At 56.2% G+C, this 25,915-nt stretch overlaps 8 protein-coding genes across 8 annotated transcripts; 4 read left to right on the forward strand and 4 right to left on the reverse strand.

The window, feature by feature from the left end:
* Window positions 1-133: 133 nt before the first annotated feature.
* On the reverse strand, window positions 134-1,326 carry CDEST_06466 (Putative cytochrome c, class IA/ IB, cytochrome c-like domain superfamily). Its single transcript, XM_062922625.1, has 3 exons — window positions 1,152-1,326; window positions 406-691; window positions 134-340 (listed from the first exon to the last, which is right to left on the reverse strand). The coding sequence occupies exons 1-3, from the start codon at window positions 1,159-1,161 to the stop codon at window positions 316-318; spliced, it is 321 nt and encodes a 106-aa protein (XP_062778676.1). The 5' UTR covers window positions 1,162-1,326; the 3' UTR covers window positions 134-315.
* Window positions 1,327-2,106: 780 nt separating this feature from the next.
* CDEST_06467 (uncharacterized protein) lies at window positions 2,107-3,403 on the forward strand. Its single transcript, XM_062922626.1, has 2 exons — window positions 2,107-2,727; window positions 2,803-3,403. The coding sequence occupies exons 1-2, from the start codon at window positions 2,341-2,343 to the stop codon at window positions 3,208-3,210; spliced, it is 795 nt and encodes a 264-aa protein (XP_062778677.1). The 5' UTR covers window positions 2,107-2,340; the 3' UTR covers window positions 3,211-3,403.
* Window positions 3,341-4,942, reverse strand: CDEST_06468 (Putative ribosomal protein uS5 domain 2-type superfamily; the record flags this gene model as incomplete). The annotated part of the gene is made up of 2 exons (XM_062922627.1): window positions 3,341-4,071; window positions 4,154-4,942. The coding sequence occupies 2 exons, from the start codon at window positions 4,940-4,942 to the stop codon at window positions 3,445-3,447; spliced, it is 1,416 nt and encodes a 471-aa protein (XP_062778678.1). The 3' UTR covers window positions 3,341-3,444.
* A 3,468-nt stretch (window positions 4,943-8,410) lies between these two features.
* CDEST_06469 (uncharacterized protein) lies at window positions 8,411-10,459 on the reverse strand. The gene has a single exon (XM_062922628.1). It carries the CDS (start codon window positions 9,298-9,300, stop codon window positions 8,764-8,766), a length of 537 nt encoding a protein of 178 aa, XP_062778679.1. The 5' UTR covers window positions 9,301-10,459; the 3' UTR covers window positions 8,411-8,763.
* A 517-nt stretch (window positions 10,460-10,976) lies between these two features.
* Window positions 10,977-11,561, forward strand: CDEST_06470 (uncharacterized protein). Its single transcript, XM_062922629.1, has one exon. It carries the CDS (start codon window positions 11,014-11,016, stop codon window positions 11,461-11,463), a length of 450 nt encoding a protein of 149 aa, XP_062778680.1. The 5' UTR covers window positions 10,977-11,013; the 3' UTR covers window positions 11,464-11,561.
* A 4,398-nt stretch (window positions 11,562-15,959) lies between these two features.
* Window positions 15,960-17,720, reverse strand: CDEST_06471 (uncharacterized protein). The gene has a single exon (XM_062922630.1). It carries the CDS (start codon window positions 16,790-16,792, stop codon window positions 16,478-16,480), a length of 315 nt encoding a protein of 104 aa, XP_062778681.1. The 5' UTR covers window positions 16,793-17,720; the 3' UTR covers window positions 15,960-16,477.
* Window positions 17,721-18,020: 300 nt separating this feature from the next.
* CDEST_06472 (uncharacterized protein) lies at window positions 18,021-19,276 on the forward strand. The gene is made up of 2 exons (XM_062922631.1): window positions 18,021-18,219; window positions 18,280-19,276. The coding sequence occupies exon 2, from the start codon at window positions 18,423-18,425 to the stop codon at window positions 18,924-18,926; it is 504 nt and encodes a 167-aa protein (XP_062778682.1). The 5' UTR covers window positions 18,021-18,219; window positions 18,280-18,422; the 3' UTR covers window positions 18,927-19,276.
* Window positions 19,277-21,000: 1,724 nt separating this feature from the next.
* CDEST_06473 (uncharacterized protein) lies at window positions 21,001-21,306 on the forward strand (the record flags this gene model as incomplete). The annotated part of the gene is made up of 1 exon (XM_062922632.1): window positions 21,001-21,306. The coding sequence occupies one exon, from the start codon at window positions 21,001-21,003 to the stop codon at window positions 21,304-21,306; it is 306 nt and encodes a 101-aa protein (XP_062778683.1).
* Between the last annotated feature and the right edge of the window lie 4,609 nt (window positions 21,307-25,915).

A 25,915-nucleotide genomic window follows, 5' to 3' on the forward strand; every position in this document is an offset into this window, starting at 1 on the left:
GAGTGGCTACACTAGTACTCGTTCATGAGTAAGTGTGTGTAGGTAAGCGAAGCTTTTTTTTCTCCTCCTTTCGTTGCCCCTAGGAGCGCATCCATCGGCTGACATCATGAAAACGATCGGCGATGGGTTTTAGGTGTGCAATTAGCAGAGAAAAAAAAGGTGTTGTATTACAACGTCTCAAAAGGGGAGAATTTTCATGAGGGTAGCAGGGCATTAATGAGCCCCCAAACACACTGTTCTAAAGTGGTGTCTATTGGTACAATTCGCAAATCGCCAGTCCGTCTAATGCAATCCTATCGTTACACGTCAATCCGTCTATTTGGTGGAGTCCTTGAGGTAGCTGGAGCACGGGGTTAGCAAGGCTGGTTACACGGAGTTTGATCGTGAGGCGTCGGGTAGACATACGCAATGAGGTCGTTGCGGTCCTTCTCCTTCTTGAGGCCACCGAAGGCCATCTTGGTGCCGGGGATGTACTTCTTGGGGTTCTCGAGGTACTCGAAGAGGGTCTGGTCGTTCCACTCAATGCCCTTCTTCTTGTTGGCGTCGGTGTAGGAGTAGCCGTCGACGGAGCCGGTCTTGCGGCCCCAGAGGCCGTGCAGGGCAGGGCCGATCTTGTTGCCGCCGTCCTTCTCGACGGTGTGGCACTGAGCGCAACGGGTCTTGAAGAGGTTGGCACCCTTCTTGGCGTCACCTGGAATTGCCGAGGTCAGTTAACGTGGTCTGATCAAGATCGAGATTCGCCCGTGGTTGAGCGGAGGACGACCCCGTGGTGCCCAGGTGCTTCGTGAACTGCGTTCGCTACTCGTCTTGCCGGTGTCGGTTGCTCGCCCCCCGCGCACCCCTTGTCTCTTGCTCATTTGCCCCTGTCATCCCGCTGGGGCGGAAAGCCTAGGGAAAATGGCGCACGACGTCGGGGGTGCGGCGGCCCAAACGCACAGGGTCGCCGCCGACGATGGGGGTGTCGCAAAGGTGTCTCTTCGAAGCAGAATCGACCTGCGAGGCAAGGCCGAATCGATTCGGGTTCAGAGAAGGCGAGTTCGCGGCCCAATGGGTCGCGGCCGACGACCGAAGCACGCAGGGAGGGAATTTCTCGGGATCCGCCAACCACGGCGAAAAGCACAACGAATGCGCGCGCAACAAGAGCAACTTACCACCAGCCATCTTGACGGATTAGAGGGGGTATTAAAAAGGAAGTTGGAAAGGGGGTATCAGGTGAAAGTTGCAAAAGAGAAATGTCTTTTGCAGGTCGTCGTCAAAGTTGGTCGTTGAGGTTGTAAAGATGGGTTGAGAGTTGGAACGGAGAGGAAGGGGAATGGGAAAAAAAACTTTTAGAAAAGGATCGGGCCAGGTAAAAAAGACGAGACGACATGGACCGTACCACGACACTATCCGATTTTAATTATGACAACACCCGGCGGAAAGGTACACACACACACCCAGCCAAGGACCGCGAAAAGCCTGGAATGAGCTCACTGACCTGGCAAGCCTGGGTTCAGCGGTGCACAAGCCACAAGGTGTGGCGACGCGACCACCAATCAGACGTCCAACATTGCTAAGACAGTCATGCGTCCGGGGTCATTCACCCGGGCAAAACCGGATACTAGCCCGGAAGAACGCTTTCTCCGCTGCGCCTCGGTGTTTTTGGCTGGTCAACGACTCAACCATTGGCGGGTCAGCGGGTACCTCTGGACACTTGTGTCGGTGTCCAACCTTTTTTTTTTTCGGCTTCTTGCAGATTCAGATTCAGCGAATTCACCGGAGAACCGAATCTGCCCCCATCCCGTTTGCCCGATCCCATAGGTTCCGCCCTCTCTCCTTCCTTTGTCTTTCGCACCTCGGCTTCTGTTGTTGCAGAACCCGAACGGAGACGAACCAATCCGAATAACCAATTGCGGAGGCTTCATTGCTAGTTCCTGGGGCAAGGGTGTAGGTGGTTGTTCACGTAGGTAGGCATGATCAAGTACGTATTCGTGCCAAGTACCTTCTGTATGTACGAGTAGAGTGCCCGGATGCGCGACGGGGGTAGTTCGGCGACCGCCAGTCGTAGCTCCACCATAGTTTTCCTAGGTAATCTGTACACTAAACAAATTCTTCTGGAGCTTCGATTTTTCCAGTCCCGACCGATCTTGCCGGCCACGCACCCAATGAAACCGTCGATCTAGGCCAGAGCCTCAATGACGCCGTGAAACATAAGCCTGACCCCAAAAAGTCCAAGCCCTTGCCGTCCAGGTGACCTATTCGTTTTTTCCCCTTCTCAATTTCTCTCCCCGACCATCGGCAAACACCGGGAGACCTAGATCTAACGCCTGCCGCCGCGCTTGCAGTGGCGACACGACATCGATGACGACCTCGGCCACGACCCTCCTCCCCAGGTTCCTCCTCCCGGCCCTGAGCCCCATGTGGCGCGCGGCAGCTACTCCAACCGCCCGCCCGGCCGCCGCGGCCCTCCGGCGGACCGCCGTGTGGACGATCCGGTACGCGTCGTCCAAGCCGACCGGCGCCGGCCAGAAGGGACCCCTCATCCTCCAGAAGCCCACCAAGTTCAACCCGCCCTCCCACGGCTCCCGGCTTCCCAACAAGAACGTCCCGAAACACTACGGCGGCCCCCTCAGCGGGCAAGAGGCGCGGGCGCAGCGCACGCGCGAGTATCCCGGCACCATGGCCCCCGAGGGCACGTGGGCGCATTGGTTCTTCAACAACCGCAAGATTCACCTCTTCATCTCGCTGGTACGGAGGGCCCATGACGTCGCCCCCGCCGGGTGACGGATGTCTGCTGAGCCCCATATACTAACGACTGCGCAGGGAACCCTCACGACGCTGGCCATCACGACGCTGATCCTCAATTTCACGCAAACGTCCCCCTTCAAGCACCTCCTCCCCCCCGCCTCCGAGTTCTGGAGCAGCCCGGTCGCGTTCATCCGCACCTGGGTCCACGTCTTGCAGCTGCACGAGCGCGACCGCAACGAGAAGGCCATCGCCATGCACACGCGCCACACCGACGACGTCGCCAAGCGCCAGTTGTACCGCAAGGTCCACGGCCTCGACAAGGAGAACCCCATCGCCAACTTCCTCGGCATGAAGGAGGAGTCGGAAGAGGAGAAGGAGGCTGCCGTTGCCGCTGCCGCCATCGAGGCGTCGCCCGTGGCCGGCAGTGCCGATGTGGTTACGGGGGCCGAGGAAAAGAAAAAGAAGTGGCTCGGCGTCTTCTGAGCGACGGACGCCAGATAATCCGCCAACCATGTACAACACGACTTCTGGTTGAGGGAGAACTGTTTTTGTAACTGTGATATACCCTGACCAACACACCACCGAAAAAATACCACCAATGTACAATTATGCATCTCGAACCCAGAGCCACCAAATTGGTATCATGACTTTTGTCTTCCCTGCCAATCGCCCATCCCGATGTGTGTGTCGCAAGCGTAAAACCATGTCCGGCCGTGCCTAAGCCAGCTCCACCGCGGCGATCCCCTCGAGCACCTCGTCCGCAATGCCTCCCTTCTCCAGCACCTTGGAGACCATCCCCTCGAGCACGTGCAGCTTGGTGCCACCTATGGGCGGTCTCCACACGCCCTCGGCCACCTTATCCTCGCCGGCCGGCGGCGCCGGCGGCGCTTTTGACGGTGTGCCGGCGAGGCCCGTTGCGGGGTTCACCGAGTTGAGCACGCCGGGTGCCGTCAGCCGCGAGGGCGGGTCAACCGTCCGCACGGAGAGCAGCTTCAGCTCGCGTCCGTCCACGTCCATGCCGCCCGCCGACGCCGCCGTCTTCTCCTCCGCTACCGAAACGGCGAGCGCCGACTCGGCGACGGCGAGCTCCTCGCGCGCCGGGTCGAAAATGATGTTGCCGCCGACGGCGATGACGAGCAGCGTGATGGGCGGCCGTGCGCCCGCCGCGGGTGCGCTGCCGTCGCGCGGGTACAGGAACGTCGAGGCCTCCCAGTCGTCGTCGAACATGGGGTCTTCGTCGCCCTCGGACTTGAGGCGCGGCAGGCGGGTCGCCAGGAGGGCGAGGTGCGTTGTGAGGGAGAGGAGCGGGAGGGGGTACGACAGCGGCGGGGAGATTAGGAGGATCTGGTCGTGTGTGAGCAAAGTGTCGTCGTGTCTATTTTTTTCTTTTCTTTTTTTTACATCGGGTGAAGAGGCAAGAACGTACGTCTAGGTAGAGCTTCCAGTGGAACCGATTGTTAATCCGCAGTTTCTTGGTGAACTCCCCGTCGGCGAGCAGCGCCTCGCTGAGCATGTTGGACAGGAACACGGTCGCGGCGTCGTCGTCTCTGGAGCCGGGGATCTCGACCGTCATCTCGAGCCAGTCGTTGCTGCCCTTGGAATCTCCATCTTGGTCTTCTGTCCTCTTCTCCGCCGGCTCCTCGTTCGCCTCTGCGCCAGGCGGCACGCGGGTCTTTTCGATCTCTGCCTTGACGCCGACGATGGCTTCGGTGCCGTCGGAGAAGCACACGCGTGCGCTGCCGTTGGTGCCCGGGAGGATGCCCGTCTCGGCTGTGAGGGGGCGGAACTGGTTCGCCTTGCGGCCATCCGGGCGGATGGGCGGCGTGAGGGAGAGGGAGGAGTGGAGGTAGGCGAGCTCTGCCGGAGAGAGCAGAACCTGCTGTGCCGACGCCATGTTTGCGTGTGTATCTGTCTGTGTATGCACGTGTGCGTTGCTTCGTTCTCGTGTGTTTCCGCTCGGTCTCGCACGCTGTGATGAGGCCTCGGCGGCTTGGCAAGTTTGTAAAATTGGTCGTGATCTGGGAAGCTCGAGTTTTCGGGCGGGACGTCGTCGCAAAAGATGCTTCGATTGAATTTCGCCCGAGCCCCAATTGTCAAGGAAGCAGGGGTTTTCTGATGGTGGGGTCCGCGGGGTGTGGGGCCGGTCGGTGCGAAGCTGTCCGGATCGGTCCTTGGGTGGTGGTGGAGGCCGCTTCGACGACGCAGCATTGCACATTCCATCGCAGGGTTTCCCACTGAGCAGAACAGCAAGGCTTCATGGCTATGAATGTCGGGAGGAAACCAGGTCAGGTATCAGCCTTCAAACAGTAGCCGGCAGACCGTTTTTTAGCACGAAAATGAACATGATGCAGGTTATCATGCGTATCCAAGAGAGGCATGCTAGCATCCATCAAAAAGACACTTCGCACGCTTTTCAATGTCATCTCACTGTTCAGAGGCTACTATCAACATCTTAATGGCGACATGACAGGCCTCGAAACAAGATGATCATCTTGTTGTGACTACCGAAGCACCTAAGCGTGCGTAGAGAGCTAGTAGTTTGCTGGAGACACCTTCCAACTTTTGATTGAATTGTTCACATGAAAACCATTATGCAAAGTTTTACTGTTTCAAGTAACGAGACCTATAAAGTGTTCTTCAAGGCTGAGGCCACGCACAGAGGGCTTTACACCTTTGGCGTAGATGCCAACATTAGTGGTCTGCCTTTGCGCACGCTCTGTAATTTTACAGCATATGCTGGATCCATGCCGCAAACTGGCAATATCGGGATGATGATTGCATCCGTTGTTCTCATAGAGCTCCTCCCCCAATAGTGACTATCTATAGTGCTGTCAATTCTGTACTGGTTGTGATTGGGGACTGACTTCCACGTATGCTAGAGCATTTCTACATGAGAACCTGAGTACATACTCGTAGCGGCTGAAGGACCGACCTCTTTACCTTCTGGATCTACGGTCCTCGCATGGCCTGCAGCTGCAATCGGTTGGGGGTCGGAAAATCAACGAATCTACAGGCATCACCAGGCCATATTCACGTCATACCAGTTTGTAGATACTCGTGTACAACAAGGGGCATCGATGAGTGGTTTCCTATGGTTTCCTTCCGGATGTCTCCAGTACCAGCCGTGAGTTGACGGAATCTTCATGTCATGTACACAGAGACTGCGACAGGGAGCTTGATAACAATATTCATGCTGTCCACGCCGTTCAATTATACTGTTCACCTGACGATGAAGATGTCTTCTCCCACCAGTTCCCTCCACTACAGACAATACTTTCACGAGAACTTGAAAGGTATCGACCGCATGGCAACCTCTATTCTCTCTTGATGGGCAGTTGTAATTGCTGCATGTGTCACAGATGTGTGCCTCCTTCGACATGTTTACTCGCGCCAGTGGCTCTATTGTTCTTCTATTCGTTTCCATGAGTCACTACGAAAGCTTCCTTCCTGTTTAGTTTCCGCATAAGGAAAAATTGATATGGACCTCGACAGCAGTTTCGAAAAACTCTGCAAGAAGCCTCAACCTGTAGCAAGTCTCTTGATCACATTGATATATATATGTATACATAGTTACACACCACAGGCTATTATCATGCTTCCAAGATTGACAAAAGTAATATCACAGGGTCAACCACGAAGGTGAATCGGGACAGCAGCGACTCAAAACCGCGCGCTTGCCATTGGAACCAGTTCTAAAATGGTTGGCTGGAGCGCCGGCCTAACAGACAGTATGGATTTGGCTTGTTTCTCCGTAGTAAGCGTGTGAAAGAGGATGTCTGGCGCGCAGTCGGAATCCGGAGCGTGCCAGTGATAAGAGGACAGACAGTTGGACAGTCCAAGTCAACCCATATCTCCATGAAGCGTCGCGAGGGGCGGCGCCAAAATCCTCTCGGGCGCTTTTGCTTGCGTTCATATTGGGAACCTCCGCGGTCTGAGAAAGTCCGAAGACTAACCCCAAAACACTCTCACGATGCTCCACAGCGTCGTGTGCGTATCCAGACTCGCGATCGACATGTATCGGCCCCTGCCTACCCTGTTCCACGACCATCGGCCAGATCTACCAGCACCTAGACAAGGTTCACGATCGTAGGGGGGTCTACCGTCACCGTTGCCTTGACCTTCCAACCCCGGCCCACCACCGAATCACACCCAGGCTGAGGCTGACTTCATTCTTGGGCGACCGTCGCCAACACCCGAATCAAGCTGTCACATCGACGGGACGACGCATACGTCTCGAACCCCCGCGCGACACGAACGACGACGGCGATTGCATGATCGTGGCGCATTAGGCATTAGGTACTGGCGCAGCCGAGGGGTCAACCGCATGTGGTGGGTGCGACTCGGCGAGCAGGTTGTGCGATGTGCAAGGCCAGGCTATTCGTCGTTCGACATTGTGGTCAGCCCATGTGCCTGGATCGCTCGCAAGAAGCACCCGAAAGAACAGATCGGTCATGGGAGTCTTACCCCGGGCATTGCTGCCCCATGAATCGAGGGCCCAGGAGATGATCATCTAGATTATCGGGGGCGGGTGGTAGGATAGAGAGACAAACCCAACTGCTTGTCGACTAGGGCCAAGCAAACCGCGGCGATGAGATCTCTGTTTGTTTCGTCACTGTGATGCTTCCATCTCGACAGCCTTGGCCACCAGACAGGGGGATGGATAATTAGCATTCGCCTGCAACAAAAATGGCCAAGTCCCATAATTCCCTCAACCCGTTGTACTCGAGCAATGGCAACATCGACAGCGCCGACTCGATGACGCTTACGATGGCGACCCCCCATGGTCGCCAAGATTGTCCACGCGGGAGGGAAGGAGTCCCAGTGTTGTCGGCAGAAGGCCAGTGGCCCAAGATGTGTCCTCGGTAGGCTGACCGATCGGTTTGCAACCGAGAGATACTGTATGTATGTAGGGAGCTCAAAATCGCCCGCGGCGCATGCTCCGCTCCATCGTGATTCGACCTGCATGAAGAAACAATCCGGTCGATTGCAGGGTCCTGGCGCGCCCTCTCTTTGATCGAACTGGATATCCAGGACGCCTTGCTCTGCCTGGCTGGGCCACCCGCGGGACGAGCGCTAAAGCGCCAACCCCCCACGGCTCCTCATGCTACCTATGAAGAGGAATTTCTCAGCATCCCCGACTTGGACTGGAAGGGCCGGCTGCCTAATCCCCATGCTTCATCTTCGTCCTCATCCTCATCCTCATCCTCATCCTCAGGCTGCCCGGGACCCCGCACGCAGACCGAGAAAGCAAGGGAGCGGAGCCTACGCTGCTGAAGCCTGGGCTCTTTCCCAGGAACCCCCAACTGAGCTGCCGCCTCCCGCTGGCCAGCATCGCGTCGCCCACCGATGTGGGGCCATCATTCCCGCACCCGGAGCGTCGCCTTGCCGGCAAGCGACAGACGAGAAAAAAGAAAGCCCGGCCCCTCATCGGTGAAGAACCGGAGTCTGTGCCCGCCCTTCTCCATGTCACCGGCCATAGCAGTCCGCTTCCTTTTTTTCCTTCTTTTTTTTGTTACTGTGCTGTCCAACTACCGATGCGAGTCCGGCTATGGGGAGGGTTCTTTCTTCTTTTGTTAATCTATGTGTGCTTTGCCTATGGATGCTTACCTCCTTTTACCCCTGGGCAGGCTTGTCTTCGCCGATCAAGTTACTCTTCACCCCCCCCCCCCCCCCCCCCCTTTGAACCGAAAATTCAGAGCCGTATCAGCCCATTCGGACATGATCAGCAGCCGAAGCAAGTTTAATATCCGCCACGGGTGGGATTAAGGGGGACTTTTCACTTGATCAGTGCGGGATTTCACTCCTTAGCACTTTCTGCACAAATACCCTAGGTAAGAAAAAAAAAAGGAAAAAAAATTGGACAGTGGGCCGGTTGGAAAGGCCCCATGTTCTAGGCCTCAGCGGTTCGGGAGATGGGCGGGTCATCGATTGGACCTCGACATTCGCGCGCGCGCGCGCGCGCGCAGGTCTGGCCTTGACAGGAGAGATGCGGATAGAGCAAGGACGGGAACCCGGTAGGTTGGCTGACATCCTCAATCATTCCTTGCTGACACGTTCTCTGTTTGAACGGTGTCCATGGCGGATAATTAAACACATGCGTAGAAAGGATCGGGCGTTTCGTGGGCTCCGCCAGCCAGTTTGGTCCCTCTTCGACCAGGCGGCGGCCGCTCGTCGTTCCATGTGTCGTGTTATCGTGCTTCGCAACCCCGGACATTCTTGCCTGTGTGTTTCCAGCTGGAGGATAGCGTCCCTGAGATACGGTCCCCTGGCAGGCTGGTAGATTCGATGGGAAACGAAGGAACGACAAAAAAACAAAAAATGGAAGAGAAATGCCGAAATGATCGCCAGCCAGACCGAGATGACCCCTCCTATTGGCCCGCTGACCGGTGATGACTGCCCCCTTCGCCAGGGCTGGACCAGTTCACCTGGCTGGCTCGGTGATTTTCGCCGCCTAATCGACCATATCGACCATGAGGCAACGAACCCACGGGTGAGATACCCGGTGGTGAGGCTGGTTCGCTGACAAGCCGGGAGCAAGGGGCCTTGCCCCGTCAGAAAAGACGGCAATGCCATCAGCCAGTCAGTCCCCTTGTGGATCCTGCTCGCGGTGTGTCCGGTCAGCCCGGTCAGATGCAGGACAAACCTCCACGACCGCAATTGGGAAGGGGGACCTGACGGGTGTGTGGACAGGAACCAAGCGGCGGCTGATTGCGCTGGGAGGGATATTCTCCTAGCTGAGCTGAGATGGAGCTTCCAAATCCCGCAAGCTGGGCGGCGAGAAGGAGGAGAATGTGAGTTGAGCGACCCATCAATTCGGGGCTAGATGGAGTGGGATTGGCGTCGACTGACTGGTCGATGATGTCCTGCACAGGGAAATCGAACGGAGGGGTCGCACTCACCAGGCTGGCTGGCTGGCCGACAGGTGGCGCGCGAGGGTGCCAGTAACGCCTACCCATCCCTTACTCGGACGATGGAACGATGGGTGGTGGTGGTGGTGATGGTCGAGAATCTGCACACTCGTGCATCCTGTCACGGATGCGTCCCTCTCGTTTGGGACAGGATGCAGGCGGAGGGCCAAGGGGCGGAATGGTTGACACAAGGCGCCACGTCAGATTGGGTCGTCGAGACGGCCGAAGCTTCGAAAGCATACCGTTGTCGACCGGTGAAGATGGTGTTCTTTCTGGTGGCGTCGGTGCTCCGGTCTTGCAACTGGAACGCTCGTTGTCTGCATCTCAACGTGGTACTGAAGCAAGGGGGGGGGGATGGAGGAGAGGCGCCCCTCGGCCCTCCCCTCCCCTTCACTATTCAGAGAACAGCATGTTTGAACTTGCCACACTTGACGTATGGGAGACGGGAGAAAACACGCCCGCAAAGAAGAAAACTGAGACTTACGAGAGACCAACGGCTTTGCGTGCCAGTCCACGCAACGGCTACACACACAAACGGCCATGGGGGAAGGGGGGGAGCGTCGTCCGCTAGTTCATGTCGGTCGGTGGCGCGCGGGGTCTCTTGGAATTAACCCTCGTGAGTTGAGCGTCAAAAAGTATTCGGATGGGTAATAGCATGGTAACAGAGGCAAGGTCATGGAACACTCCAGGCTTAGCCTCACACCAGTGACCGTTTGGGGATGGGTGGTTATTGGCCACACCCAGAGAACCAAACATGACCGGCGAGGTGGTGTCGTCCACCAAGGACGTACTCCAAGACACACACACACACACACACACGCATGCACGCTCAGAGAGAGAGAGAGAGAGAGAGTGTGTGTGTGTGTGTGTGTGTGTGACAGTTATGTGTGTGAGACCCCGCCGCCGCCGCCGCCGCCGCCGCCGTCGTCTCTAGGCGCAGCTGATAAGTCGGAAATGGTTGGGGAGAACGGCCAAGATGCACATCTCTTCGCCTTCAGTGACCTCCTCCCCGCCTCTCTGGGTCGACAAGCGTCTGGGAGGATCTCGGGAATTTCATAGTGCCCAGAGAAAGTCAAGGCTACGGACCTTCGTGTAACATGACTGGAGGATGGCGTAGGCCTGGTCGACTTTGGGGGGTGGTGGGACTTTCGTTCCCCACAGGACGGCGACATTCTCAAGCAAAAAAAGAGCCTAGTCGTTCATGGACAACACAGGAAACGACAGGCCTTAGCCGAGAAGGGGGAAGGAAAAAAAAGACTACAGAGGCCGGGGGAGGGGCTATATTCGATAGTACTCGCAACCCGAGACAAGTTGTTTACTGCCCGCCCGCGGCCGCACCGTACGCAAAGTAGCCCGCAGCTTTTGGTCACTTATCATCATGACCGTGGTTGCGTCAAGCCCAAATCCTTCGTTTCTTTCGAGGTGTGCAAGCGCCGCCCCGCCCGTCTGCCTGGTAAGAAATCTCGTCTCGTCGTACTCGTCGTCCTCGTCGTACTCGTCGTCCTCGTCGTACTCGTCGTCCTCGTCGTACTCGTCGTCCTCGTCGTACTCGTCGTCCTCGTCGTCCTCGTCGTCGCATGCCCCTGGAGAAACGGCAGTTCCGGATGCGATGGGATCCGACTTCTGGCCCGGGGAGGTCGCCAAGCCACGCGTCCTTCTTTCGGTTCGCGTTCCATCCCCAACGACGATGCGCTCGTTTGCTGGCTGGACGCATCCAAATGCTCGCTTGTCAGACCCCTATGGGCCCCCGTTCGTGAGTCCGAGATGTAAGGACGCTAGTCGAGCACTGTGCGTGATCGTCGTCCAGCAAGGCAAACCCCGGCATTAACCCCTGGCTCAAAAGAGGAAGGGAGAGGGAGAGAAGACTAAAGAGAGCGAGAGAGAGAGAGTATGTGTGTGTGTGTGTGTGTGTGTGAATGGATAGACAGGCAGATAGCCAACCTCCAATCGACGCCATCATCAACCAGAAACCACAGGTTCATGGTTCCAACGGCCCTGCCAGGCAGGGTCTGGATATGCACGCTGCCCTTTTCGTCGGAGCTGCTGCTGCTTATTACCTCCCCTGCTTCACTTCTTTTGGGTGGACGTTGTGCAAAGACCATGCAGCTAACCACCCCCCCCCCCCCCCCCACCTTGACAGATTGGAGCAAGGAAGGGAAATAATCCAGACGGGACAACTTCAAGGCCGTTGGCTTCAATAGTCGACGAAATCCCAGGCTGGCGTGGCTGGCGTTACGCCCGAGCGAGGTTGATGCAATTCGTGGACGAGGGGAGTCGTCGCTTTCGTCGCATCGTCAGAACATCATTAACCCAAACCTTGATTCGTCGATCCAATGTCCAATGTGAAATATCAGGGGTACCAAGATGTACCTACCATACGCACTCCCGCAATTTCAGCCTGCTTGTGTAAAGCAGATGGCTCACACCCCTAATTGGGCAACAGTAAACGAAGAAGCCAGGAGCCGGAGTGCGGAATTCCCCTAGCAAGTCATCATCTATCCATAACCCAGGGGACCAAGATTCCCATGGCCATCCACATATGGGCAAGCAGTGAGCACCAGCACGGGCTTTCTTGGCCTGCTTTGAGCCCCCTAAAGCTGAAGCCAGGGGAGGGGGGGGGGGAGTAATCATGGGCCAACACGGACGGGCAACAAGAAGAAGCAGCGAGCTTGGCTTTGGCTTTCGTCTCCGCCGTCATTTCGCCAGGAATGCGGGGGAAGAAATAACGTGGCACCAACATGTCGCCGTTGGTCGTCGTTGTTGTCGTCGTCGTCAGCCGCGCAGTGAGTCGTAACCCTATGCGCCAGCCAGTCTTGTCTTGTGCTGTCTTCGTTTTGCATCACGCCGTTCCATCGTCTGCCCATCGCCTCTCGCACATTGAGTAAAAAGGAGAGCCACCAAGAATGCGGAGAAAATAAGACGTTCGTTTGGATGCAACACCACCACCGCATTTGACACGAATAGTGGAACCCTCACCAGACCACCTCTTAAAACACTCGAGTCTCTGAACGGGGATTAGCATTGCCCGGTCTAAGCCTGTTTCTCCACGAGCTGCAGCGTGCTAGAGATAGACGAGCACCAGGAAAAGAAAACATTCAAAGACAGAGAGACTGGGGCCATTTGGGTCACCTGCAGCACCGACTTGTGCTCGTCCGCCATCTCTTCCATCCCAAGGAGGTTCCATGATGAATAATGATGGGACATCATGCCCATCATCACCTGGCCGCACCCTGATTCACATCGCTGCAGGGGCGGACGGGCTGCCAGTGGAGGGTGTTGAAGAAAGACACGGAAGAGAGCGAGAGAGGCTAGGCTAGACGATGCAGTCAGGCAAACAAACCAAAACACTTGCATCCTCTCGGGATATGGCGCAGAGGTGCCCGCTGGCTGCTCGATGCCCTAGCCCCCTACCCCAAAGACTGGCTCTCCACTGGCTACAGGAGACAACGTTTGCTAGAGCCTACAGCCGAATCCGACGCAGAGGTTTAGACAGCGGGACCAGAAGCGGCCCTTTGCTGAATGGCTCTCCCGCTTGGGTTCCGCCATGCACAGGTTTGCGAATGGTGAATCTCACCGTTCGTGGCGGAGGCTCACCTCAGCAGGTCACTCACTCACTCTCAACTTGTTCCGGAACCGGTCAGCAAGACTCGATAATGGCAGCCTTGTGGACCGGGGACCCAGCCCCGTTGAGAGGCCCTCTGTCTACCGAAAGAGGCTCCGAATCCGATGTGGTCCGCCGCCCAAACAAGATGCGAAGTTCCAATGTCGTCACTGACGGGTCTCACGAGAGACGCCCGAGCCGCCGTGGACGCTTCACCCACGCACGACTATTCGAGGACTGGCCAAGTCGCCCGGGTAGGGAAAAGATCCTCGAAAGAATAATAATAACAATAATCGCTTGACCGGCCGTGGCCGTACCCTGCTCCCCCCTTCTCACTGGCCTCTCTCGCCTCACGCCAGTCGGCCATTTTCTTTCGCACAAACTACTGACTCCTCCAAGGTTGCACTGCAGCTCTAGGGAGGGTATCGTGAGGACAGGGGTGCAGATTGGGCAGCCCGTTCCTCGCCGAAGGCTGAGAAAATTTGAGAGCGAATATTGCGAGCGTGGGGGAACGGACTGGCGAGGACGACAGACCGATTGACAGAGGGGTGACCGTAAATACCTCTACTCGACATGGGGAGCAAGGCGTGCGGGCAACGATCGCGCTTACAAGGGAGCCAAGATCGAATCAGGGCCGGGAACGCGCCTGTGTGCACTCTGCGCTTTCCGGAGACCGTTGCTGCTTTGGTAGACGTTACATTTTGACGAGTCGAGTCTTTGCAGAACACAATTTTCCGACAAATTTTTTTTCTGGTTTGTTTTTGCCTGTCCCTCGATCAATCACGCTTCAGGGGCTCGTTCAGTTGACTCAGACTTTGACATCGATGGAATCGTGCGGCGAAGACCCTGTCTAATAAAAAACAAAAACGAAAAGACTCCGTTGTTGACTGGCAAGTTTACCCCCCGAACCCAGTGCATTCGGTCAGTCGGAGGTTACATCTTTTCCACACTCGCCGAGGGGCCGGGCAAACTCAATCTGCCTGTCAAGCCAGAAAGACGTGCCGCGGTGCTCCACCCACGATATCGGATTAGATGGAATGGTTTCGCCATGATGGTGTCGCCAGCAGAGGCCGTTAACCTGCAAGGTACGCGGCCGAAGCAGCGGCGGCCACAATCGCACACACTCAAATGCGCATCCAGATCCAGCATCCCGTATCAGGGGGGTCCTTGGGGTGATTCGTCGGTTGATCGCTCAACCCTCGGCTGACGCCGTGATGGCTTCGGAACGCGCCCGCACTAACCGGCCTGGTGAAAGCTCAGTCACTCTCCACCCCCAGCCCTCGGTCTGCGCTGAACGGCGCGTCCGTCGCTGGCCGGTAGGAGGCCATGCCGAACAGGGGGCTAGTCAATAGCTTCCATTATCGAGCTGCTGGCCATCTGGCCCAATGAAACGGGGGTTAGTAGTGTGACTCGTGAGTCTTTGGAGAATGGTGTCATGAGGACACAGGTGTGTTCTGGAGTTATCCAGCGACCAGTAGAATGTCGACGCAGTAAACACCGTGATCGTTTACAAAAGTCTTGCCGTGATTCACATTACAGGTAGACCCTCAGTCAAACAGCAATAATTCATGGTGAATGGTCACCGACCCACCCCCATACAGCCGTCGTTGCCAGACGGGCCGAGTCTTGGGTATCAATCAGTGATGGACTGCTGATCGGACTCCACGGGCAAGGAAACCTAGTGAGGCCATTCCGATGCTCAACGGGTCTGAAGACGCTTGGCCCGTACACGTCTCCTTTGACCCCCTTTGGCCTCCACTCCGTCTCCAGCACCACCACCCTTTGCGGGCAAACCAGGGCTGGTCCCTGTCCTCCCGCATGAGCTGTGCAAGGGACGCGGCAGTGCCACTGGTCCACTAGAGCTGCGGTGCGGCACTCTGATATCAAAGATGGTCCTCGACTCCCCGTAGATGCCTGTCGTAGGTGAAGATAATGAGCGCAGTTGAGTGCCGGCCGGGAGTGCACGTCCTGTGACTCCGTCGCGCCTTCGTGAGATAAGAGCCAGCGTGCGTTGGGATACTGTCGACGAGGACCCTAAATACCCCCCAAATGCCCATTTAGCCCCGACCCGATCGAGATAGGGCGGACATCATGAGGGGCGTCATCTTGTGAGAAAGTCCTGGAAAGCATGTTATCAGTAGAACCACGACTATTGTCATCACTGAGGCCCTTTCGTGCTCTGGGATTCTGGTAGCCCTGTACTTCGTGGGACCCATTCCTTCGTCCCCAGACCCGGTCGCAACTCGATTGAACTCTAATGCCATCTCAGCCGAGTCCGAGCCTCCCGCCGTCAAGCCTTAGAGTTGGAATTGGCAGCACGCTAGCTTCGTCATTTGGGGTCCTCTGCACGAAGCGGACGCCGAGAAATCCGACCCTTTTCAACTTGATTGTCCAGGGTCTGGTTGTTGCAATCACCGGCACCATCAAGGTAGAAATCTATCTCATTTGCCTTTCTCGCAACAGCGTCCTGGCCCACACAATCTGGTTTTCTGTACCTGGGACCTCTGTTCAGGGCCTCTGTGCTCTGCCATCACGGGAAAGGGGGGGGCTCCCACTTGGGGGGCGAAGCAGCACTATCTGATGCGGGCGCAAAGCACGCGTAGACGGTAATAACCCACGCCACGCGCGTATCTCGAGCTCGCCATCGCTTTCACCATCCCACGCCAGATTTGTGGGCCTTTAGGATGCACCATCAGTTGCGTCAATCCCCACAGCTCCCGTTGCGAGTGGGCTGGCGACAACCATGTGGTAAAGATATCGGATTAAATCCTGCCAATGTCTTTGGGAAATATGCCGGTTCCTGGCAAGACGTCTCGGGGCCGGCCTTGTGTGCCGTCTGATTGGGTGGGCGCATGAAGAGATGGCTTATCTGAAGGGTGCCGCTAGGTTGAAACCAGGCTAACAGGAGTCATGGGGTTCTTGTCTCTCTGCCATCGTCAGAGACAAGAAGGGCCATGACCGTTGCTATTTGCCAGCGCTGATGCTTTTCTCAGATACCCGCGGCAGCCTTGTCGAAAGAGCGACCGGCATTCGTGAGACAATCACGACGAATATCGCAACAATGGCGGGATGAGTCGTCTTCTTGCCGGGGCCGTCGTGATCGGAACCGGGGCTGCCATGTTGAGAGATAACGCTCATGAGGACGGGCTACCACTCTGAGTGCCCAAGCGACCAATCATCATGATTTTGAAAGTCCTCATAGGACGACAGCCGCGAGGGACGGGTAACGACGTCAATTTCCTCAGTGGTGACGACGCCGTCGAACTCCTGGCAGATAGGCCGGTCTAGGCAGGGTTGGCTCCTGCGACATTCCGTGATGCAGCAGCTGCACCAAGGGCGGCGGAATGCAGGTCTGGGTGAAGGCGTCGGGACGAGTGGTCAGGTGGGCTGTCACGCTGTCCATCGGTCGACTCGAGTGTGGGGAGGCTGCCGTGATGTTGATTTGTCCGACGTCCTGGGCCTGTTTCTCCGTTTCTCCTTCCCCGCCTCTGAACAGATGTGGGTGAACGCCGAACAGGTTTAGCCGCCTTTGGCTCGCAGCAAGTTCCAACTGCATGTACGACGGGACGGAGTTGCGAAGGGACGACGAGCTGCAAGGACGACGACCGGGTGCTACTTGTCATGCTCGTGTGTTGCTTCTTCTTCTTCTTCTTCTTCTTCTCGTCATGTACAGTTGTTGTTTTTGCCATTCACTGCCCGGAGTCAGGCAGAGCATTTGTGCCCTCCCCTCGCTATTCTAGCAGGATGGCTCCGTGATTGCCGCCGGCCGAGGGTGGAGCGCCGGCTTGCTTGAAGCACAAGATCTCCACCATCCCTGCCGAGTTAGCTCGTGTTGTTGCTCATCATGGGGGCAACACCAGACTTGTTGTGCACCGGGGATTAAACTAAAGGCGCTAGTCTCTGGCCCGCATCGCGTTTCGCAGTGCCTGCGACGGGAATGAATTGGCCACGCCCACACACCGAGACGAAGATAACATTCCAGCCGATCGAGGATGGCATAAGTAAGTGGTGGGTAATATCTCCCATAATGTTGCGATACCACGCTTATGCTGCGTGAACGAGACCCATGAACAACGGACTTGGAGTTGTCCGTGGCAAAATAACGTTTGGCTGTCATGCCAGGTACACCCGGGTAGAGGCGGTCATGAGGATGGCGCCGAAACTCTCGACCAGGCACAGGAGGAGACATGATCCGGGTTATGATGTTGTTTGAACACGCGCCGGGATGGACGAGCCAACACAGACAGAGACGGGCGATGGCGAACCCCGGATTCTGCTCTGAGGCCACCCCCACAGGATGTTAGTGTGTAGTGGGTTGAGGTTGGCGTCAGATCTACACAATTTGAGGCGCGGCCAATGAGGGCCACGATGTCCTTCAACCGGCCTCTCTCCCCTGCCCTCGACCCAATCTCATGCAACGAGGTCGATCGTTGCGTGGTTGTGTATGGGCTTGATTAGTGGGTGAACTGAGACGACCAAGTGGCCATGGGAAAAGAAGACGTCGAGGTGGTCTGCTTGGTCGTACCAGCTTCCATCGCCTGTCCCGTCTGCAAAGGGGAGGAGACGCCCCACCCCCGCCGCCGTAGCATTCGATGGCCACCCTCTCCTGGCCTGCGCGCGGTCACTGGTGGTGTGTTGCCGTTGCCGTTGGCTTCTCTGCTGCAGCTCGAGGGCAATTCTCCAGAGGTGGAGCGTGGAGAAGGAGAAGAGAGGGGACGGCGGCTTTCGCTATTTTTATTTATTTATTTATTTATTTTGCAGACACCAGCCCCCACGCGGTCATGCCTCATATCATTCGACAACCGGCTGATTGGGACTTGGTTTCTGGCTGACACCTATTGAGTCCATGTGCCTACCAATGAGGGTCTGGATAGAGACGGGGATCGTGAGAAGCCGGGGGAGTGATACTGCCACAGTAAAACAGCCCGGGAGATGTAGGGATTGAGGAATGCTGCGGGCTCGTCGACGCGACGAAACGAAGTTGTGAGTTGATCCTCTCCTCTAATTGTGCCCAATGCGGCTGGATATTGATGGACCGACAAGAGAAGAGCTCTTCAGCAGCTCTACGGAGCGAACATCGATCGCGCTTGTCGAGACTGGTCCAGGCCGAGCTTTCCAGGCGAGGCGATGGAGGTGGCGTAGGACGGCCGGCTCTGTGAGCGCTTGTTGTAGTTGTGCAAATTCTGATGCAAGTTGCAGTCGTGGTAGGTAGCATCTGCACTTGTTATGCGCTCTCGCGCATCCTCGTTCGACGGCGGGCCAGAACAAGTGGTGGTTGTTATGGTTGGTGGTGGTGTGCTGCTGTGTCTGTTACTGCCCCTCAACGTTTACCTCTCTGTCTCTACTTGCCTCTGCTTACCTCTGGCTCTGGGCTGGCTAGCAACACAGAAAAGAGTGCAGCGCTGGATCTGGTCACGACTTTTTTCGATACAATCATCTGTTCCAAACAACCAAAAAAAAAACCGAAAAAATTATACCCCTGGTCACTCGACGAGCGACACTCTTTTCTTCTTCCTTTTCCACTACAGCACAGCACGCAACTCAGTCCACTCGATGCATCATCGGCATATCAACACTTCTTTTTTGTTTTATTTCCCTTGAGTCGACTTGCTGTAACAAAACGGGCATTACATCGGAGTATTGCATTATACAAAAAAGTTTGGGTCAACTACGGGGAGTACTTGGCTTAGCAGAACAGCTGCTTCAAATCGCACGAGGGCGCAACAATGGGGTTCACCGGGATTGTACTACGGCACTGGGTTCTGTTGTCAGGTTGTTCACACGGGCATCGGGGTATCGAGAGGATACACCCTCTCTGGCTTCATCACATTACGACATGGGATTTTACGTGAAGCTCGTCATGGGAGAGCGCGCGGAAGGGGCTCGGACTATGACGGAGGCGTTGGGTGGGGAAAGGAAGGACCCCGACATCAGATGGTAACATGGCCTCCAGGGACGGCATGGACATGGGAATAGGCAGTACCAATTTGATGGATCAGCTGGGCAGCAGGGGCATAAATTCCAGCGCAAGGGGGAGTGAAAGAGGGATTAGCACCAGAATGAGACGGTGAAGCATAAAGAAGAAAAAAATCCATTCCCACTCGCAAGACGTTGCCCACCAAAACAAAACAAAACAAAAGCGTGAGAGAAAAATTGCATGTTTCCAAGGGTGGTAAGGCTGGGATGACTCTCATCGACGATGACTCTGCAGTGACTCCTACAAAACATGTAACAACACAAGCCAGCACAAGCAGCATCCACTTTCTGGAGTCTTCGCGACGGACCCGTGGGTCTACGGGAAAAAGGCGTCATAGTGCCGGAGGGTTGACAATTCTCCATAGCGCGCATCTGGGCCCCTTCCTTGCGAAGAAGGCAGGCGAAAAGTAATAAAAAATAATAAGAAAATTCACAAGGCCAGGATCCCCCACCCAGGTGATTACTCGGAACTTACCAAACACACACACACTGGCCGGAGGGGACAAGTGGACGGGGGGTCGGACGCAGCGGCTGATCAGTGGTTTTCCCCCTTCCTTTCCGGTTCCTCTTTATTTTTATTTTTTCACTCCTTTCCTTTCCAGGCATCTGACAACGACTCTTTTGCCCACGTTGGCGGCCAGGGGTGGGAGGGACAAGGGATTGAGAGGAGGGTCCAGTCCGTCGGCCCAACGCAAGGACAATCTTCAATCCTAGGAACAGGAAAAAAGTTTGACGAGGCAAAAGGGGCAAGGCAAAGAAGGCGAGGAGAGATGACGGCATTAGAGACTATGAGCAGGTTCGTGGTGCGCATGGCCGTGCAGTGCATCTGGATGCGGACTCTGCGGACAACCAGAGCGATGCGTCGCATTATTGCATTACGGGAAGTGTAGAACAAAGGAAAATCAAATGGTGCATCTTCGTATGTTCATGTATTAGTCATTGGCGGGTGCCGAGAAATCTTAGGTGCAACCCATCACCTATGCAGCAGCTGCTACTTCTCCCATCTCAACGAAGGCGTAATAGGCCTTGCCTTCTTGCCCATTAAAGTATGCAAAAAGTAAATGAACAAAATACAGATTGGGTTGAGGGTAACGACAGCGTGCACACTTTTTGCTTTGCAATCTCTCCCTCGTGCCAGAATACTCCGTCTCGCTTCTCCGACCGGGTATGGCCATGTCTCCGAGCACCGCCAGGCGTCAGCAATCCAAAATCCGACGTCGCCCAAGCCAAACAGGCAAGGAAGGAAGCCCACACGCCGTCCCCTTACCCATTCCCCGCCAAACATGCCTAGGTACCCAGGTAGGTACGGATACCCATCGTCGCTATATTTTCCTCACCCCTTCCGGTCCTGGTCCCGGGCAAGGGACCCGTATGCAGTGGCTTCCCTGAGCTACCTGGTTCTGGTGTACGGATTCGGTACGATACGTTGAAGCCGCCCACCTGTCGACCATGACGTGAGCCGCGCGAGAAAACATGCCATCTCGAGACCCCATCATCCTCTGACGCAGGGCACCACAAGCCTCAAGGTAGTTGGGATTGCCAATTCAAACCCTTTCTTCCCTCATCAGATCCGCGATCCACACGGACGCATCTCTGACATCTCTCAGCCGCCGAGGACCCCTCTTTTCATGTGTGGTGCGGTGCATCTCGGTTACAACCGCAATTTGACGATTCTTTCGTTGACGACCCCCCAAACCATCAAAATCCACGCACAGCTACGGGTGGATGGACTGGTTAGGTAGGAAAGGACGTATGCGTGTACTGTATTCGTACTCTGGCGGGCAGACGATGGTCACACCATCAGCGACCATTCTCCCCTCGTGTGTGAAACTTGGTGGCTCGAAGCTGCCTCAATCACAGCCCTGGGGATATTTCCCTCCAAGGGGCGGGCGGCAGAAGCCTAGACTGAACGGCGATATCGAGGGTGGCCCGAACGCCAATCACCGCACTGGCACCTCGGCGCACTCAGCTGTGCACTTCGGTTCGCTTCACCATGACGAGGCAGCCGCTATTGGCAAGCGCCCGATGGCTGCGTGGAAGGCCCAGCCCAGTCGAGATGGCGGCCTGCGTGGCGGCCCGTTGGAAGTGAGATAGATAGATGGTGGTGGTGGTGTCGTGTGTGGGATCTCAGCGCTGTGGCAGGGCAATTTAGTACTTCAGGAGTCTAGTCTCGCCTTCTGTAGCCCGCCAGATCCGGGGGCAGACGGGCGCCCTCGCCGCTTTCAGCCCGGCCTCGAATCGCCTCGAACGACGCGTGTTGCGGAAAAACCCGCACCCTCCGACCCTCGCCGGCTTGCCCAACTCTAATCAGACCATTCTGCAGGCCAGGCCGATTGTATCACTGGCTGCGACAAGAGCCTCTCAGTCAGCGCCAGATAATGCCTCACCATCTCGACCGTCGGACATGCGGACCGTGGCCGTTCCTGTCATCTGCGGCTTACACGCCTCCCTCAGTCGCCTTCCTCAATGTGCAATACCTTGTACGTGAGCCAACAAGACGACGGCTTCCCCTCGGGACCGACCATATTGAGCCACGGTGTTGGCAACATCTCGTTCGATGACCAATGCCCCCCGTCGTGCTCGGGCACTGGAGGAGGGAGTGGCCGCCGACATAACCGTCAAAACAAGCCATGCGTTTTGATCCCTTCCTTGCTTGAGGTTGGACGGAGACAGGGGTTCCCCCCCACGCCCTGGGTCAGCCTCTGGAATATCTTCTTCATCTCCCTTCCAAAGGTCTAAGTTGCAACGGATCGATCGATGCATGCATGGTGTGTTTGCACGCCCGGTCTCGATGGCCCGTTCTTGTTTGTTATGTCCGCTCTGAGCTCTGGCTGCTTTGCTCTGTTTTGAATTTCGGGCAAGAGACAATAACAAACTAAACAGCAAAAAAATTTATTGTTATACGCCCTGCTGTTTTGTCTCCTCTTCACAACTGGACCATTCGATGGCTGGTCCAACGCCCGCTTGGCGCCACCAACATGATTCGAGAGCTGGTCTGGTGGAGCCACTGCTGCAGCTGTTGGCCTGTAGAGCCACCTCACGACTGAATTGTGCACCAATTGATTGCGCAAGACGTATGTTGGTTGGGTGGTCGACAAAAAATCTTCTCACCCGTCGGTCGTTATTGACATTGGTTGACATTGACCATTTTGCCGTCCAACCACATAACGGGTGCTGCGGTAACAGTGCTATCCTGCAACGAAGCAGGGGCCGTCTCACGCATTCCCATCAACCAAGGCAGTCTTGAGACAGTGGACAGGCCATCTCTCGGACAGACGCAAGCCCGAATGCTGGGCGTGGCCTGGCCAGGCTCACGTAATACGGCTTCCCCTTGAACCACCGCAAGCCGACGATGACGTCAAGCTCTGTTCCCTACGGACACCGGTTTCATCTTTCCCAACTAGTGCGGGAAGAAAAAAAGAAAGGGACGACAAGAAGAAGACGAAAAAGATGAAAAAGATGAAAAAGATGGGGGAAAAGGCAGCACGGCATCCCAGGTCCCTGGGCAGGTTCACTGCGCTGGCCCGTGGCACGGCACCGGTCGGATGCTTCGCGTGCAGGCATCATCAGCAGAAACGCTGACAGGAACAGCAGCGAACCGACCCGGTGTCCCAGGTTGTCAGCCTGCCGGTCTGGGCCACGGCCATGAGCCCTGAGATAGACTTATGCCGTGCCTTCATCCTGGGTCCAGCAAGGAACATCTTTGGAGGAACGGTGCATTTCATGAACGCATGTCCTCCCAGGAGTTCCGAACCGGGTAAGCCCCCGGAAGAAAGAAAGAAAAAATCAAAAAGTTTCGAGGTTTTGCTGGCATGGCAAACCGCTCAAACAACGGACCATACCCTCCCCTTCGTCCTCGAACCCCCCAAAGCTCCAATGCCGCGCCGCAGGAACACCGGGAAGTGAGCAACTGCCGTGGATGCGTTGCCAGCCTTGGGAGGGTACCAGTCGCGGCTGGACACGACCGACGGCACGACGTCGAATCCTGGGCGGCTACTGTTCCACCATTTTCGGCTGGCATTAGTTGACATGAGAGGCCGAATCACACGCACGCGTCGTGTACTATATGTATTATCCGGCAAAAAGGTGGCACAGAACGCAGCACCAACGCATCGCACTCCGGGACCGGTTAACCATTTCCCAATCGCGGAGTTGCCTCGAGAACATGAATCATATTGGTTACTCTTGAATGCCATGGTATGTTGTTCTGCTGCCTTGGACCGCTCCAAGAGTCGAGGTGGGCAGCAACTTTTCTCAACCCGACACAGGCCATGGCGTTTTGTTGAGGACTGACAATCCCAATACATATTCACACTGACCACCTCGGCCTCTGGTTTCATCCGCTCAGGATTCACTGGCCCGACGATTGTTCGATGCTGGGGTGGAACCGTGGTCCTTTTCCTTGCTCCCCCCCCCCCTCATCCCCTTTCCATTTCACAAAGACTCCTCATGTGTGAAAGGATACTCATTCCATCTGCCATTCTATGTATCCCGCGCGGCCCGCTTGTTGGGAAGCAGGGAGCGGGCCACAGGGCTAAGAAATTTGTCGTCTCCTTTCTTCCCAGATGATGCCTAACATGGGCTGCTTGTACCGTCCGTGAGCCGTATGATCTGATAATTTTGGGGGGCTTTTTTTTTTCCTTTCCCCTTCCCTCGCCTACGGTCTTGGGATGGAGCCATCAGTGGATGCTGTGGACATACCAAGGGAGGAAATGCCTTTTTTCCCTTCCTTTTCTTTCTCCGCCCCTTCCCCTTCTCGGGGTTTTCATTCATTGCTTTTCCGATGCCCGTCATTCATGCTGGCGACGTGTCACTCTGGCATATGCAATTTCTCCCCACGCTTTGGGGAGCTCGACTCCTCTCGGGCTGACGGGCGTGGACCTTGCCAGCCTCACCGGTTATGAGGTTGTGGACCCGTGAAAATTCTCGAAGCGGAGGGTTCTTTCTCCCTCCCTCTCTCTGTCTCTCTGGCTCGCGGTAGCTGGGACAAGACAGTTTCTCCGGTACGCCTGCGTTCTCCCGTCGAGAGTGTCCATTAACGCCCTCCAGCCTTCTAGTGGGACCTGCAAGGTGCTTGCGTTGTCGGGCAGGGTCACATCAGCGTTGCGGGCCGAGCAGGTTAGGTCTCCGGGTCACCACTAACACAACCGGATGTCTTGCCGGTGAGCTAGGCACACGGGCATTCCAGAGCTCCTCCCACCCACCCCTGGGCCGGTGTGCACGCTCGGCATTGAGTATTCGTGAAGGGATTCCCCGTACAGAGGATACTGTCTTGGGGGGGCGGACAAGACACACGAGCCGAACGCGGTACACTAGCGGCCTGAAACTTGGCCTGCCTCTGAGTGGTGAGAAACCGCCGGTCGTGTGTGAATGTTCGCCAATGCACTCCAAGAGGAAGTTTTTTTCGTAGACATTGACGTGAGCTGGGGGGGGGGGGGGGGGGGGGGGGGGGGTGGCGCCTGCTCCATAGTTACTGTACAGCACTTGTTCGCACGCCCCAAGCTCAGTGAATTGTTGGTCGGGTGGGATGCCCCGGTGAATGGAGCAGGCCGTGGGCTGGGGGGATTGCTCTTCTGAGCTGGCGTGTGTGGATCACGGGGAAGATCTCCCGGGCATGGGGTGGTGGTGCTGTTTCTCCCCCAGTGTACACATCTTGCAAGCAGCACCTCATTCACTCACGACAGGACCGCCGGTCATTATTTTGCTGTGCCTGTGCCTGGATGGACCGGGTTCCAGCCATGGGTATCGCCAACGAGTACTCTGTAGAAGGTAGGGTTTTCGACTGTTGACGGGCTGGGAGCACAGCTCGTATGACGGGGTCCGCCAGGCGGCTTTGGTGCAGCACACGTAAGCCGGACGGTCTTGACCATACCACGACAAATGGCGGACTAAGGGGGCGGCTGCTCTCTCGCGCTGTCTGCATCACGAATCTCGTGAGACGTTCGCCCCCTGGCTAGACGGGGGCAGCAGGAGTGTATTTTGATTTGAGTAATTTCGCCTCAGGCCGCTGGTGAGAGAGAGGGGGGGGGGGGAGAGAGAGAGAGAGAGAGAGAGAGAGAGAGAGAGAGAGAGAGAGAGAGAGAGACCTTGCTTGCTCGCTACGCGGGCACCCCCCTCTGTTGCGTACGACACGACGTGTGCTGCCACTTCCCTTGCGGATACCCGTGGATGTATCAAGAGCCCGCCTGCCTGTCTTATGCGTCAGAGTGATCGGTATGCGGCCCTGCCGGCTTATCGGATAACAAGGCTGAGTTTGACTCTGACGGGAGAGACATTTGCACAATGGCGGGAGAATGTACCGGCATGGCCGTTGTGGATGACGGGTGCACGGGGAATGCAAATAATACCCAGGAGGAGGAGGAGCTTAGGAGGACCCATCCAGCTGGATCGAGACATAAGAATCATGTATAGAGAGGGGGGGCCGAACGAAGAATGGCTTGGGGCCGCCATATTGCTGCTGGGCGCCAGTCTCTGTGAAGATTAAGGGGTTTGTGTGCATTTTTTTTCCAGGTATGTGACCAGTAACCATAGGAGAAGGAGAGGGCAAGCCCAGTGAATGCCATCAAGTTTTAGACGTCGACTGTGAAGAGAAAGGGGTGGACGATCCCATACGTCCCCTTGGCACTACTGACTGGTCTTTTGTGGTTCTGTGGTTCTGGCACAGGCTTGCTTGTCAGTGACGGAGATACACAAGTAAATATGA

Source organism: Colletotrichum destructivum, chromosome 4 (assembly GCF_034447905.1).
Source record: "Colletotrichum destructivum chromosome 4, complete sequence".
In the NCBI taxonomy this organism is placed as follows: domain Eukaryota; kingdom Fungi; phylum Ascomycota; class Sordariomycetes; order Glomerellales; family Glomerellaceae; genus Colletotrichum; species Colletotrichum destructivum.